The sequence below is a fragment of the Scardinius erythrophthalmus genome (assembly GCF_964197995.2).
Source record: "Scardinius erythrophthalmus genome assembly, chromosome: 11".
In the NCBI taxonomy this organism is placed as follows: domain Eukaryota; kingdom Metazoa; phylum Chordata; class Actinopteri; order Cypriniformes; family Leuciscidae; genus Scardinius; species Scardinius erythrophthalmus.
Genome location: NC_138231.1, coordinates 760,602 through 777,453, shown reverse-complemented (window position 1 = coordinate 777,453; position 16,852 = coordinate 760,602). Strand labels below are relative to the sequence as shown.

At 39.6% G+C, this 16,852-nt stretch overlaps 1 protein-coding gene across 3 annotated transcripts; it reads right to left on the bottom strand.

Annotated features, from left to right (window-relative positions):
* Nucleotides 1–2,769: 2,769 nt before the first annotated feature.
* On the bottom strand, nt 2,770–15,192 carry yy1b (YY1 transcription factor b). 3 transcript variants are annotated; one of them, XR_014031127.1, is made up of 7 exons: nt 13,940–15,192; nt 13,079–13,241; nt 10,390–10,434; nt 10,159–10,219; nt 9,918–10,076; nt 2,906–3,445; nt 2,770–2,799 (listed from the first exon to the last, which is right to left on the bottom strand). XR_014031127.1 is itself a non-coding variant. In XM_081379421.1 (6 exons), the coding sequence occupies exons 1-6, from the start codon at nt 14,430–14,432 to the stop codon at nt 3,263–3,265; spliced, it is 1,104 nt and encodes a 367-aa protein (XP_081235547.1). In that variant the 5' UTR covers nt 14,433–15,192; the 3' UTR covers nt 2,770–3,262. The 3 variants fall into 3 exon arrangements, 2 of the variants coding, with proteins under 2 accessions (XP_081235547.1, XP_081235548.1); XM_081379421.1 differs by having other exon boundaries at nt 2,770–3,445; XM_081379422.1 differs by lacking the exon at nt 10,390–10,434 and having other exon boundaries at nt 2,770–3,445.
* Between the last annotated feature and the right edge of the window lie 1,660 nt (nt 15,193–16,852).

The window sequence follows — 16,852 nt, the reverse complement described above, 5'->3', positions numbered from 1 at the left end:
CACTCAATCTCTATTTATATAAATATATATATATTTCTCTGCAAAGTTCATAAAAAAGTGCATAAAGTTCATTAAAATAAACAGAATTTATTAGCTATTCTGTTTGGTTTTGTAAGCTAATTTGTATTATTTGGTTAACATGTTTCTGTATGAGTCAAGTATTTTTGACATATATTTCTATAAATGCAATTTAAAAAAGAGGGAGTACACAAGAGCAACAGAAGGTTGCTGTTGTATTTAGGTTAAGAGGCCCTTAAAACCCTGTTTATCTATATTATCTATATTATTATTATGGTTGTTATTAATCGTAAATAAATCTAAAGCTTTTGAGACTATTATTTTGTGTAATTGAATTTGTCATGAAGACGTGACTATTTCTTCCTTTTATGTAGGCTTACTAAATAATTTTGATATAAAAAAGGGAGGGGGGTGCCCTTTTTCAGTTTCAGCACATGCCCCTCAAAAGGTCTGTGCACGGCCCTGCTGTCAGTCACAGATCAGAGGTCAGACACAGGTCAGAGGTCAGAGATGGTGTATATGCAGCGTTAATCATTTTGAGATCGTATGGAATATTATGGAATAGTTTGATGTTAATCACTGATGCTCTTATCAACGGATAAATCGATGGGATCGAACACTATGCAGGTTATTTTAGCTCCTGCCACGTCTGTGTGTGTGTGTGTGTGTGTGTGCTGCTCTGCATGTCTCTGTTACCGTGGCAACATATTTCTGCATGTAAAATCACATCAAAAATGCAGCAGAGACAGAAACACTTCCACATCACAAATAATCCTGCAGAAGAGAGAGAACATGTGACTGAACACACACACACTCTGCTGACAGCAGCTGCATATCAAGCAGCCAATCAGTGATCCAGATGCTGAAACACCACACACACACACACACACACACACTGTGTGTGAGAGAGTGTGTGAGTGTGTGACAATCTACATTGTTAAAAGCGCTATATAAACGAAGTTGACTACAAACTACCAACTATACTTTTTTCAAAGTGGAAAATTAAACAAAAATACAATATTCAGCCTCTACTTTAAAACTGCATGTTTAACTCAATTTTACTCGCAATTTCTGAGTGAAACCGGTTTCAAACTAAATCCTAAATTACATTTTTTCAGTCTGTTAAAAATCTTTTTGGGCAATTAAAAATATGAAATCAAATAAATTAGAAATGTCACCTAAAATAAGTTTATGCTGAATTACTAAAACAAAGATATGTAGAAAGTTTCAGCCGATACGATAACTCTTTATATTTGAAAGCCGATGAACTGAACTGATAAATCTAAATCGTATTTCATTTCTGAGAGCCTGACTACACAAGCTAAAGTCTCACCCTTACACCCACGGCCCAAACACACACTGATATGATGATGTTCTCATGATAATGTTATGAAGCCGATGACAGACTTGTGCTGAACTGTATTTCCCTTTTTGAAGTGATTCAATCATATTTCAATCATAATCATGACCCATCATGTGAACATCTGAAGAGTCTCAGCTGAGGGATATAATACATTATATATCAGCTTTAATATATCCGCCACATTTTCTTAACAGGCCGATAACTTTATGAACTCAGTTGATATTTGACTGGTTTTGTCCGTCCTTCTGTAACTGTGCGTTCACACCGCCGGCGGCGAGAGCGTCAAAGTGGCCGGAAGCCATTCATTTTCAATGAGAGCCGGCGGCGAGCTCCGGCGAGGGCGGCGAGTCTTGGACGGCGAGAGCGGCGAGAAGAGTTGAAATCAAGTCAACTTTATGGTAATAAGCTATGACGCGGTTCGGCGGCAACCAGTCGGAATGTAGAAGTCCTCCGCCTGAGGGAATACGAGAGAACACAATTCTGTAAACTTTGGTTCCCACCACATTAGTTCCTAAGCAAAATGGAGGAAAAATTAATAATTTCTGTTGCGGGTTTCCCGTTATTGTACGACTTGTCATCCATGGTGTTGTCAGTTTGATTAGAAAAAGCTGCGCAACACTATTTATAGGCAACATTTTCGCGCTAGAACTTCTTTGAACTAAAAACGCTTGTTTTTTAAGCAGGAATGCAATTCATTTGCTCAAAATAATAATGATTTTGACCAATTGCAGCAACGGTTTTTGCGGCCCCTTTAAATAAAGTTTTTTATAAAATCACGCATTCTAATCTACGTCAGAGCGTCAGAGAGTCCCCGAATCTTTCTACGGCGTCGGTGACAGGGCGGCGAGAGCGAATTTTGCCGCTCTCGCCGGCGGCGGTGTGAACGTACAGTTAGACTGTCTCACACATGAATTATGTTGAATATCTGTCAGCTGTTAAATTTAACTACACAATTAGATAATACCAGTTTAGCTCAACCAATCACCAAGCAATGCTTCATTGTGTTCAGTCTGTGTGTAAAAAGAGCATTAGCAATTAAAGAAAACACACTTCAGCAAAACATGATCAGCTCAAAGTGTCCCAATCATTTCTGCTCCCAAATGTTTATTAATGTCACTGGTAGTCTCTGTATGAAGAATATCAGGGTATAATATGTCACAGTTTACTTTATTTTGCTCTCCTCACTTACACTAATGAACTATAGTGTCCTGATCACACTAGTGGAACTATATCAGAAATGATATCTGGTGTCTGAATAATTTTTGCTTTGACTGTATGAATAAATACTATATTATTATATATCCTAAATAACACTGAACTCCAAAAGCTGCTGTTGGTTTATTGTTGAGTGTTTGAAAGTTCCATTTAATGTAATTTTGACTCCATGAAACAGTTTTCCCCTCTTTAATCGTAGTTTGCTGAAATACAGTGAGGTGTAAATATTAACAAAGGACAGTTCATGGTTCAGACCTTTACAATACATTCTAAGAAAGAAAAGAAAGGACAGGTAACACTGCAGTTTACCGTGGTGAATGATGCGGTGCGATCGACTCCACATGATCCTGACAGCCGTTCCAGACACACACACACACACACAAGATCATCACAGAAGCATACACATCGTCTACACGCATCATCACTCAGTCTGTGTCATAAACTCTCAGGTCGCATTACGAAGCATATCCCAAAAATAAGTGTACAATATGCACACTTGGAGAAATAGAAAATTAAAAGCTATATATCTATGAAGCCCAGAGACTGAAGTAAAAGTGGGAAAAAAATGAAGATGTTCTGGTTCGCATCATCATCATCATCATCCGTCGAAGCGTTCGACCGGTTCGCTTGTTTAGTCCGCTACGGCCGCCAGGGTTCGGCGCGAGTTCATTGGCTGCTCTTGGCTTTGGCGTGTGTGAGGATGTGTGATTTGAGGTTGGTGGACTGAGCAAACTTTTTATTGCAGCCGTCGAACGGGCAGACGTAGGGCCGGTCCCCGGTGTGTATTCTGACGTGTGTGCGCAGGTTAAAGTCCAGCGAGAAGCGCTTCCCGCAGCCCTCGAACGTGCACTGCAGCGAGAGAAGAGGAGGCCGTTAGTTTCACACATCACCACATCACAGCAGCTCCACCGGCTCAACAGGAACCGAGAGAGAAACCGCAACACTGACGGGTTCGGATTACACGTTTAAGACCAAGAAATGAACATTTAAGGGAATACAACACATCAAAACGGAAATTCTCTAAGATGTAAATGCTTAAAGGAGGAGATCACTTCAGAATTAAAATGTCCTGATAGTTGACTCTCCGCCTCGTCATCAAGATGTTCATGTGTTTCTGTCTTCAGTGGAAAAGAAATGAAGGTTTTTGAGGAAAACACTCCAGGATGTTCCTCCATATAGTGTCTTCAATGGGGTCCAACGGGTCGAAGGTCCAGATGTGAGTTTCAGTGCGGCTTCAAAGTCTCGACACGATCCAGCCGAGGAATAAGAGTCTCATCTAGACAAACCAGCGGACATTTTATAACAAAATAAACATTTATATACTTTGTAACCACAGATGCTGGTCTTGCTCTCGCTGTGATTCGGCGTAATTAGGGTGAAAGGTCACGCGTGTTCCAGTTCAGAAATGTAGAGTAGGGCGAATAACTCCTTATAATTTTCTCCTCCAACACAATCGTCCGACATCGTTGTTTTACCATTTATTTTTTTGTAAATGGCGTTTGTCTCAGTCTTTGCACGTTCTCTCTGTAAACACTGGGTCTGTTCTTACGCCTACGTCACGCTTGACCTTTCAACATGATTATGTAATGTGTGTCGCATCACAGCTAGTGCAAGACCAGCATTAGTGGTTAAAAGTACATAAATGTTCATGCTCATCCGCCCTTCGGATGAGACATTAAACCGAGGTCCTGGCACTTCTGGTAGAGTAGCGGTGTCCCGGACACATCATGGCCTCTAATGACCCCCATCCACTGACCTGACCTCTCCACTATAGCCGGTGTGAGTGTGGTACTGTGGCTTTATTCTGAACTTCATTCATTCATTATTTTGTTCTAAAATGTCCGCTGGTTTGTCTAGATGAGACTCTTATTCCTCGTCTGGATCGTGTCGAGACTTTGAAGCTGCACTGAAACTCACATCTGGACCTTCGACCCGTTGGACCCCATTGAAGACACTATATGGAGGAAACTATTTCCTCAAAAACCTTCATTTCTTTTCCACTGAAGACAGAAAGACATGAACATCTTGGATGACGTGGGGGAGAGTAAACTATCAGGAAAAATGAATTCTGAAGTGAACGAATCCTTTAAGTATAATCGGGTTAAGAATGTACTGTAAATGCACTCAGTGTTAATGTTGCAATGACAGTTGAGCAACTGCAATAACTCTAACCGTATGTTTCAAAACACTGACTTTAACATCATTTTTCACTGAGATAGTAAGACTTCTGTGTGTCAGAGTCAGTCTGCACCACATCAGTTTATAATTCATGGACATTTCAGAGCAGATGCATCAATATCAAGGTATATATTCAATACTCTAGACACTCATCTCAATTCAGTTTGAATTGGATCAGAACCTTCACTGCCTGCGTTTACATGCAACCAAATAATCCGTTAGCATACCTGCAAACTCAGAAGGTCTGAAAAAGGTGACACAATTTATAACCACCATTTTTGTTTTTAGTCAACGAAATACAATAAGATTTTAGCCGACTAAAATATAATGGGTTTAGTTCAATTGTAATGCATTAATTTAGAATGTCTCTAAAATGTCCAAACCCATATGCTCCCGGATAAAACATCTATTAACCTGTTAATATAATTGATTTTAAAGTTTGAACATGCAATACAGATACAGATTTAACTACTGTGACTTAAAAAATATCTTAAAATTAAATAAAACCACTTTTCCTAAAGTAGAACACAGTCTTCTTTTCAATTAATGATATATGCATTCTTTATAACTTCTTGCATACATCATTCTTTATTCTTTCAAGCAGACATTTAAATGAATTAACTATAAATAATCCTTATTAAAGCTATTAACGAGCAGTGAATGCTTTTCTTTTTCTTTTGTTGCTTGATCAATATTAAAGGGATAGTTCACCCACAAATAGTTGAACACAAAAGAAGAAATTTTGAAGAAAGTTGGTAACCAAATGTCTGATGGACCCCATTGACTTCCATAAAATACTATGGAGGTCAATGGGGACCAGCAACTGTTTAATTACCAACCTTCTTTAAAATATCTTCTTTTGTGTTCAGCAGAAGAAAGTCATACAGGTTTAGAACAACTTGAGGGAGAGTAAATGATCACAGAATTTTCATTTTTGGGTGAACTATCCCTTTAAGGACACAGACCGCATTTAGGTTTATTACCCACTGTCACTTTAAGACGTCGGATCATTTCCAATGACGTGCGGATCCAGAATTGCACTGATGCACATCCGACACACTCACAACTGTTTAAGACATAACCGACATATTTTACATGAATACTCTCCAAAACGGACATTTAGACATAATGTTGTGTGTATTTGTCCATTCAGACACGAAACAGAGCTCAATTCAGAACTCGCACGCTGTATAGGTGTCTATGGCTGCACGCTTCGGGTCGGGTGTGTGCGTCTATCAGTTCTGAATGGATCGCTTCCCAAATCGTCACTATCTTACATTTAGGTCTAGTTTTTATTCGTTGACGAAAATGTCAATAGATTTTCGTCATAGTTTTTGTCATTCAAAACTAGTTTTTATAATTTTCTTTATCGTCTCGGTTTCGTCTGTGAAAAATGTCGTTGATGAAAATAATAACGAAAATTATTCATCAGGCATGAAAACAGGTCAGGGGTAAAAAAGGTGAGAAGGATGCGGCATAATAATGATGTGTCTGTAATGACGCAGAAATAGCGTAATGACGCAGAAATAGCGTAATGTGTCTGTAATGACGCAGAAATAGCGTAATGACGCAGAAATAGCGCAATGTGTCTGTAATGACGCAGAAATAGCGCAATGTGTCTGTAATGACGCAGAAATAGCGTAATGACGCAGAAATAGCGCAATGTGTCTGTAATGACGCAGAAATAGCGCAATGTGTCTGTAATGACGTAGAAATAGTGTAATGACGTATAAATAGCGTAATGACGCAGAAATAGCGTAATGACGTATAAATAGCGTAATGACGCAGAAATAGCATAATGACGTATAAATAGCGTAATGACGCAGAAATAGCGTAATGACGTAGAAATAGCGCAATGTGTCTGTAATGACGTAGAAATGGCGTAATGATGTAGAAATAGTGTAATGACGCAGAAATAGCGTAATGACGTAGAAATAGCGCAATGTGTCTGTAATGACGTAGAAATGGCGTAATGATGTAGAAATAGTGTAATGACGCAGAAATAGCGTAATGACGCAGAAATAGCGTAATGACGTAGAAATAGCGTAATGTGTCTGTAATGACGTAGAAATGGCGTAATGACGCAGAAATAGCGTAATGACGTAGAAATAGCGCAATGTGTCTGTAATGACGTAGAAATGGCGTAATGATGTAGAAATAGTGTAATGACGCAGAAATAGCGTAATGACGCAGAAATAGCGTAATGACGTAGAAATAGCGTAATGTGTCTGTAATGACGTAGAAATGGCGTAATGACGCAGAAATAGCGTAATGACGTAGAAATAGCGTAATGACGTATAAATGGCGTAATGACGCAGAAATAGCGTAATGATGTAGAAATAGCGTAATGACGTATAAATAGTGTAATGACGCAGAAATAGCGCAATGTGTCTGTAATGACGCAGAAATGGCGTAATGATGTAGAAATAGTGTAATGACGCAGAAATAGCGTAATGACGCAGAAATAGCGTAATGACGCAGAAATAGCGTAATGACGTAGAAATAGCGTAATGTGTCTGTAATGACGTAGAAATGGCGTAATGACGCAGAAATAGCGTAATGACGTAGAAATAGCGTAATGACGTATAAATGGCGTAATGACGCAGAAATAGCGTAATGACGTAGAAATGGCGTAATGACGTATAAATAGTGTAATGACGCAGAAATAGCGCAATGTGTCTGTAATGACGTAGAAATGGCATAATGATGTAGAAATAGTGTAATGACGCAGAAATAGCGTAATGACGTATAAATAGCGTACTGACGTATAAATAGCGCAATGACGCAGAAATAGCGTAATGACGTATAAATAGCGTAATGACGCAGAAATAGCATAATGACGTATAAATAGCGTAATGACGCAGAAATAGCGTAATGATGTGGAAAGAATAAAGAACGGAGAAGAAAAAAACACCTGTAGTGTTTGGGTGCACCCCCATCCTTCCTGTTGACTGAGCTTTCAGACAGCGCCTGGAAAAAACGAGCGCGTCGCTTCAATTATGAGCACGCGCGCCTACATTTGAACGAACTTGAGCGCGCAAAAGACTCGATATGTGAACGGCCTCTTGGCGAGCGACCTCCAATCAGGCCGCGAGCGACGTGTTGGAGACCCCTGCTCTAGAGCTCCGCTTTGTAGGCTACGACTCGATACTTTTTTGCTACTTTGTAATAACTTTCTGCGGCCAGCGTTTCTGGAAATAAACGAGGGTAAACCCTTTTTAAGACCTGACTAAATGAAATTTAAGACCGCGGATGAAAATCTGGCCGTTTTTAAGACGTTTTAAGGCCTTAAATTTAAAGTTTTATTTTAGTTTTAGTTTTATTTTACAGAATTTTAGACTTAAGACTTTGACCCCGTGGGAACCCCTGGTTGGCTTAATTTGTTCATCAAATATATATTTTTGCTTAATTAAGCCTGCTAAAATGCATTGTATGAGCTTCTGTTACTGTCACTGTTCATTCTATTGCTCTATCATATTTTATCTTTCATTTAATAGCCACAGCTATATTTAGAGCTGCTTCAGCAGGGCTCAGTGCTGAGGATCGGGTCAGCGGTCCAAATGTTTGTCAAAACCAGTGAAATATCAATTATTTAATCCAATTTTGATACTACAACAAAAACTACCAGCCTAATTAATGTGAATTTAAAACAAGTAAGCAGTCAGTAACAAAATGAGAACAAACAATCGAATTACAAATAGGAAAAATAAATACAATAGAACAAAGAAAGGCTACAAATGAAATAAACAGTGTTTTTAGATTTTTTCAGGTAGATCTAACAGGTACAGAAATTTGAATAAAGTAATCAAATGTGAAAAAGCAAATTCATTACTGTATAAATTATATATAGATAGATATTTTTGTAAAGTTGAAAAGGGTAGCCTATTTAGTCAAGAGCAGTGAGTATTTCTTTGTCCTTTGTTTGATTAACATTAAAACACAGAGGCAGGATTATTAGACTGCTGCCCCTTTAAGACCGAACGCATGGACCGCATTTGAACATGGCTACTGTTCATTTGAGATAAACGACTTTGTTTACTATAGGATACTCGCCAAGACGGACGTTTGTACATAATTTTGTGTGAATTCACCCGTACAAGCGCAAGACGTGAAAGACAATGTAATTCAGCATTCGCGCGCCGAGACGCTGGTTTGCGGGACGCGCGCTCTGGATGTTTGCGTTCATGGAACTTCTTGACCTGCACACGTCCTGTAATAATGTAGGGAACCACGCGTTATACTTAAATCAGGTAACAGTTCATGTTTTACTTTACTTACATATACGATTTAGTTTTTTCATCCAAATAACATGTGCTGAGTCAGCAATCAAGAGCGTTAATAATAGTTAACGTTAATAAGCTACATGCCTCGTTTTATTTTCTTTGCCATTGACATCCGACTGAACAAACTTTCCACTGACGTCTGTTTAAAGGGATGTGCTCGACCAGCTCGCGCGCCTGTGCCGTTGCGCACTTAATCCACTGCGTGTTTTTCTCTTATCAGCTCGCGCACCACAGCTCTTACTATACACACGCACCTTGTACGAGCTCTGTGAAATGAGCCCAAACCGCCGACATTATATAGTACGAGTATATGAGGACAGTATCGGCCCGATCCCCAATGCCAGCATCGTTATCGGGACATCCCTAACGACTGGTTTTGGGCATTTTTACTGTGTGATCAATATTAGCAGCGGCACAACGGCTCATACACTCATTATCTCCAAATTATGACCAGAAATGGATAAATATTAAGTCTGCTGTTTAAAACAAATAAAGAACTGTAGGAGAATAGTTATAATGCACAAACAGCGGGAAACTCTGTATAATAATAATAAAAAACATATTCCGCTTTGAGGCTTGTGACATGAACGCGCACATCAACACGGTCACATGTTTAGCGTTCATGTAAACACCACATTCAGATTCATCAATGGGAATGAACTCAGTCCGACTGAAGCAGAAGTTGTGCATGTGAACGCAGCCAGTGATCAGTTCTTTTTCATAGCGAAGAACATTTTAATAATCTGAAGCAGAGATCCCTCACTTGAGGATGATCATTTCTAGGGAAGCATCTAAAAGAGCCCATTTTCCACAATGACCCAAAGAAGAACCTTTGTATTATAGAGTGCATGATGGCGTACCTGGAAGGGTTTCTCTCCAGTGTGAACCAGCTGATGGCGCTTTAATTTGGAGCTCTCCACGAAGGCCTTTCCGCACTCGGCGCACACGTGAACCCGCGGGCCGTGCGTGTGAAGGTGCTTCCTCATGGCTGAATTATCCCTGAACATTTTAGTGCATCCCTGTGAGAAGCACAGCAGAGAAACACCGGTTGGCACACGTCAAGCCTTGATCGGATGAAAACAAACGGATCGATCCGCTCACCTTGTGTGGACAGGCTATCGTTCTAGGCGCATCGTCCTCCTTGAACTTCCTCGGCTTCATTCTAGACAAACACGATGACAATGCTCAAATATCACAGATTACCCAGAATGCTCATTATATTCAGAACACTTCCACCCTTTGTCGATGCAGTTACCCAGTGACACTCTATAGTGACCAATAAAAAGCCCCTCATGTGACCAGTGTAACGTTATTCCCCAATCTTAGACTTACCGAACGGGACTACGAGCAAAATGACCGCCACTGTTACCGAAGGGGCTGAGAAACAAAACAACTAACATAGTAAATGTCACGTCAAAACATGCTGCGTCCAAACCATCTCAGAAGACCAACGTCCTATTACTTGCAGTTTAATGTCTTTCAAAAAGATAAACATGAATAAAAAAAAAAGATTTTCACAGACACTGATATTGGCACTGCATCCACACTAGGGCTGGGTATCGAGTTCGATACTTTTTAGGCACCGACCAAATTGAGTATCAAAAAATCTCTATCGTTCGGTAACAAAATTTGATACCTAAGGGGTTAATCTCGTCAACGTCACTGAGCCAATAAGCATGCAGAATGATTGGCTGCGGCGAGGCATTACGTCAATACGCTGGTTTACGTGAGGCTGTAGTGCAGGGCTGCCCAATCCTGCTCCTGCACAGTTCATCTCCAACCCTAATCAAACACACCTGCCTTTAGTTTTCAAGCGATCCTGAAGACCTTAATTGGCTGCTTCAGGTGTGTTTGATTAGGGTTGGAGATGAACTGTGCAGGACAGTCGATCGGCAGGAGCAGGATTGGGCACCCCTGCTGTAGTGTGTACGCGTCTCAAACCCCATCGATGTAAAAGATGTGGAAAAGATCAAAAGTGTGGTGACATTTCACCAGGTTTGATGCTAACAGCGCGCGATGCAATATTTGCGAGAAGATAATTGTTGCCAACTCTGTGTATAGGATACTTGCCTCAGACATGAGAAAGCTTGAGATGTCTACTTTTATACGGACGATTCGAAAACAAATACTCTGATTATGTAATCCAAATGAAAGGAGAATTTATCTCTATAGGCATGTGCGTTTGTTTTATTGCGGAGATGACGAGTCAGCAACATCAACACTGACTCAGAAAACACTAGTTTATAAAAAAAAAATTAAAATGTATCCTTGCTATTTTTTCCCCGACACATTCATAATCATTAGGCTACTTTTGCCAGTGATTTGTGTTAAAGGGGGGGTGAATTACTGTTTCATGCATACTGAGTTTTTTACACTGTTAAAGAGTTGGATTCCCATGCTAAACATGGTCAAAGTTTCAAAAGTTAAGTTGTACGTTTGAAGGAGTATTTTTGTTCCAAAAATTGTCCTTCCGGTTTGTCACAAGTTTCGGAAAGTTTTTTTCGAGTATGGCTCTGTCTTACGTAAGAGAGGGCGGAATTTCCTTATATGGGTCCTAAGGGCACTTCTCCGGTAAGATCGCGGGCGCGCGCGCACTCGTGAAACAGAGCAAGAGAGTGAAAGCAGTTCGCCATCAAAGCGCCCTACCCGGCTTTTGGGAAGCCAATGTAGCCAAAGAAGTGTGTTTTTGGTTGCCAGGGCAAGACAACCCTGCACAGATTCCCAAAGAACCCAGCGTTAAGGCACCAGTGGATGGAGTTTGTTTTTACAGAGCATAAACGGAGTTATGTAGACTGTTTGTTCCCTGCATTTCGACGATGATTGTTTTATAAACAAAGCCCAGATCGATGGATTTGCAGATCGTCTAATGCTTAAGGATCGAGCAGTCACAATGATAAAGGTTCAGTGAGTAAAACTGCTTCAAATGTCTCTGTGTGTTGTTAGCTCGGCGCGTTAGCACAGCTTTAGCTTCGCCCACACGGCCCGCCCCCAGCCGCTCGTTTTTTTCCGGAAAGACTCGGTACAGCCTATCTTTCAATTAAAAATATAATAAAACAAAAGACTTTTTGGAGATATGAAGGATGCAATATTACTCTATAGGTACTCAAGATTAACAGGAGATTGAGTGAAAAAGAGCATTTCACCCCCCCTTTAAGCTTTATGCCTGAGGCATATATTCCGCCCCCCAGTGGCATATATGAGTTATGGAGTCTGTAAAAAAAAGTCAACAAACTGAAAAAATTTAAGGTAATATTTAATATAATCTTGTTAAAATGTATTTCATAAAATTGGTGTCGAAAAATAGTATCGTTCAGGAACCGGTATCGAAGTCAAGGTACCGGTACCGATAATAATTTTTTTTTTTTTTACAATACCCAGCCCTAATCCACACAGATCACAAGCTGACTTGAAAGTTTCATCAGATTCACATCTAAGATAGTAAATAAATACAGATATGATCTGACAGCTGCACTTAATATAAGGGGTGTAACAATATATCATGTCACAATATATCACAATACAAAAATGCAACAACTTGTACCGTGGATAGTTCCCCCAAAATTTAAATTAAAGTTTACATAGTTTTAGTCTCAGAACTACATTAAACTACTGAAAGAGTGCAAACATATTCGTCTAAAATAATTCTGTAGAATCATGAATCTTTTATTCTGGTGTCTGTGCTTTGGGTTTCCAGCACCAAGTTCAAGCCTAAGCCTACTCATTTACAATCACAATGTAATATCAAATTTAGTATTTTAATCACCAGTTCATTTTTTGTTAACCTTTAACCATATGTCTTGGATTATCGCAATAATATCGAATCGTGACACGAGGGTATTGTTACACCCCTACTTTATATCCTAACAGATCTCTGCCCACATTTTAATATCGGAAGCACTTACTTTGCCCCCGAGTCCAGATTCATTTATGATCCTGATATATCACACACAGCAGGTTACCTTTAAAGTGAATCCTGCACATTTAGTGGTTTTATTCAGCAGTGACCGTGAGAGTCTCTGACCTGGCGAACTCTGCCAGCTGTTTCGGGTCTGACAGGTCGATTCCCGGGATTCCTCCAGGCGGGAGTTTCTTTCCCGTCAAGTACTCGGAATAATCCGGAGGAGAGTTTTCCCCGATGATCTGCTCCTCCACCACAGTCTCATGATCGATGTCCTTCTTGTCATCTGAAACACAAAGCCGAATGATTAAGGGGTTCAAAAGAGTCAACGATTCGAAATGTCGTGGAGTTTAATACGCTCCGGAGCTCCGGTTCGACACGAACGACCTCAGCGACACATCCGGGTCCTCCAAGCCACTTTTAAACCAGCAAAAGTCCAAATAAACGCGCGATGATTTCTGCTATAAATCTGACATTTGAATCTTTTAACCGCGTAAAAGTAAATCCGCATAGGTAAGTTAAGTTAACGTTAGTTAACACACGCAACAGCATTAGTTCGGTCTTCTTCACGGCTCCTTTCAGGTCCAAACGTTAAAAAAAGTGATCAACCGTCTCGGATTTTTAAATCTAAAGTGGCGCGAGCGCAGCCCGCTGAATCTGATATTCAAACCGCGCGACTGTTTAACGGTCTTTAACGGTCTCCTGGAACCGCAGCGCGCGCGGCCTACACTCAGCATCTGCCGCGCGCTCGCGCCATCTTCAACCCGCTGCACGGTCGCCATGTTTACGGGCCGCCATACTGGACTCGGGGAACATGGCGGCGCCCATCGGCTGATAAAAACATGGCCTCCGTTCAAAACAAAAACACCCGGACCGATGCGCTCGCGTTCTCGGTGCGAAGACATCTCAGAGATGAAAAGGATCGAGGACGTGTTGCGGACGGACAACGCCCTGCTGGCACTAGGAATAGATTCACTCACTCACCCGATGCCCACATCGTGACGGAGAACTCGCCCTCCAGAGTCTTGATCTGCACCTGCTTCTGCTCCCACTTCCTCCCGCTGGCCTCCGCCGCGCTCAGGTAACTCCGTTTACCCGCTTTCTTCCCCACCGAACCCGCTTTCTTCCCCACCCGCCCCATGGAGCTCTTCCCCGCGACTGTCAGCAGAGTCTGGCCGATGTACTCGTCCTCCGCGCCGGGAACGGGCACCGGGATGAGGATCTGGTCCTCGAAGCCGTCGTCCCCTCCGACCACCTCCTCCCGGGTCTGGACCAGGATCACCTCCTGATGGTGGACCTGGCCCGGGTCGTCGGTGCCCAGCGGCTGCAGCGCGATCATGGGCTGGTGCTCGTCCTCGTCGTCCCCGCCGATCACCGTAGTCTCGATGGTTTCCACCTCGATCTCGTGCAGCTCCACGATCTCCGCGGGCATCTCCGAGCCGTCCGCCTCGATGTACAGCGTCTCGCCCGATGCCATGTCGAAGTCCGCCAGCTTGCTCGCTTTAGCTGTTGCGTTAAACGCACGAATCGCTCGCTCGCTGCCCCGCAAACATACACACACAAACACAACACACCCCCTGATACCCGCACACTCTCCGTTAACACAAATAACTCTCCACTTCTCGCATGAATTCACGTCGCCACTACTACGCTCCACTTCCAAATCTCGCGAGAGGAGGCTGTCGGGCTCGCGTGCACGCGCATATTGGCTGTATGTTCGTGTAAAGACAACAAATGCATTTTGTTATTTTATATGCGTGTTGTGTACATTTTAATGTATTAATTGTGTTCATTAAATTATTTTAATTTTAAAGAAATTTCAGAAAAACAAATGCCAATTTGGCTAAATAGCTGTTTCTGCCTTAATTACATTGTTTAAATTAATACATTTTTCGCTAACTGATTTTGTATATGTACATTTATGAAATGCATAACTTAGACAGTTTCCTCTGATAACAGATCACTGTAAATTGTAATATGGACTCATGCATTTTCTGTAAAGCTGCTTTGAAACTGTGTATTGTGAAAGCGCTGTACAGATAAATGTGAATTGAATCTGGACCTTCTCCGTGTATTATTAATGTGTATGGTCCTAGATTAAATAAATAACTAAACAAATGTTGAATACATATTGAGTTGTTTGAATATATAAAAATATGATTTTGAAAATATTGTTATTTTTCTATGGTTTGTGGGTTTTCGTTTCTGAACCAACAATAAATCTCTTATTGATATATTAGTGTAATATATTGTAACTGTGTTGTTTTTACTTTTTATCATGTATTATTATAATCATCCAAATTTTCACTGTATATTAATATAAATTCAAATTGAGTTGTTTGAATAGGCCTATTATGAATATATGATTTTGATTTAATTTTCAATATGAATAATTTCTAAACTAAAAATAAATGTAACCAGAAACTTATTGTATTATTATTATTTTTAAAATACAGATTTTCACTGCGTATTAGTGTTAATTAAATAGTTGGATATTAAATGTGAAATTTTATACCAAAAAATAACATGATTAATATTTTAATAAATATTAAAATGTAGTTAGTTATATATATATTTGATTTAGTTATTATGTTAATATTTTCAAATGTTGTGGGTTTTAAACATGAGATCAAATGTCAGCAGACACAGGTGTGTTTCTGTCATTTATGAATATTGTTTCTGCTTTATTTGAAGGTCAGAAGATTGCTCTTAAAGAAACACTCACACTTCATCCAACACATCCGTCACAGTTTTATTTCAGTTCTTTTCAAATGTCACATATATCTTTTATTTATTTATTCTTTTTTTTTCCTTTTTTTTTTTTCAAAACCAGGAAGCACTTGGTCAAAAAGAGAAATCATAAAACAGAACAATACTTCACCATATCCTTGCAGCCAATAAACATTTTATTAACAACATGATCACAAATACTCCGGCGTTTCTTCATCAGACGGAAATAATAACGGTTGATATCCGACAAAAACTCTCATTCGGTGAGTAAATACAAATTTTTATGGCAAAAAAGATAAAAAAAAAACGTTTAAAAAAATGTACTGAGAGGTAACGAGAAATTATGAATCTTTTAACAAAAGCAAAGGGAAAAAAAATAAGAGCAATAAAAAATACTAAAAGTGATGTGCAATTATTATTATCATCATTTTTATTATTATTATTCATTCCTACGTCTACTGTACACTACCAGTCAAAAGTTCTGGATCGGTGAGATTTTTAATGTTTCTGAAAGAGTCTCTTCTGCTCACCAAAGCTGCATTTATTTGATCAAAAATACAGTAAAAATTGTGAAATATTATTCTAATGTAAATCATCTGTTCTCTATGTGAATATACAGTAAAGTGTAATTTATTCCTGTGATCAAAGCTGAATGTTCAGCATCATTACTCCAGTCTTCAGTGTCACATGATCCTTCAGAAATCACTCTAATATGAGGATCTGATGATCAAGAAACATTTATGATTATTATCAATGTTGAAAACAGTTATTTACATTTTATTTCAGGACTCTTTGATGAATAGAAAGTTGAAAAGAACAGCATTTATCTGAAATAGAAGAAGGGGGGGGGGGATAAATAAAAGAAATCAATACTTTTATTAATCAAGGATGAGTTAAATTGATCAAAAGTTACAGTACAGACATTTCTAATGTTACAAAAGATTATATTTCCGATAAATGCTGTTCTTTTCAACTTTCTATTCATCAAAGAATCCTGAGAAAAAAAAAAGAAAAAAAAAACTGTTTTCAACACTGATAATAATCATAAATGTTTCTTGAGCATCAAATCCTCATATTAGAGTGATTTCTGAAGGATCATGTGACACTGAAGACTGGAGTAATGATGCTGAACATTCAGCTTTGATCACAGGAATAAATTACACGTTA

Excerpts from the sequence above, each read along its gene's own strand:
- yy1b (XM_081379421.1), bottom strand. The coding sequence starts at position 14,432 with ATGGCATCGGGCGAGACGCTGTACATCGAGGCGGACGGCTCGGAGATG. Across the intron at positions 10,435-13,078 it reads CAGCTGGCAGAGTTCGCCAG|CCCCTTCGGTAACAGTGGCG; the intron begins GTCAGAGACTCT and ends TTTGTTTCTCAG. Across the intron at positions 3,446-9,917 it reads CTGGAGAGAAACCCTTCCAG|TGCACGTTCGAGGGCTGCGG; the intron begins GTACGCCATCAT and ends CTCTCGCTGCAG.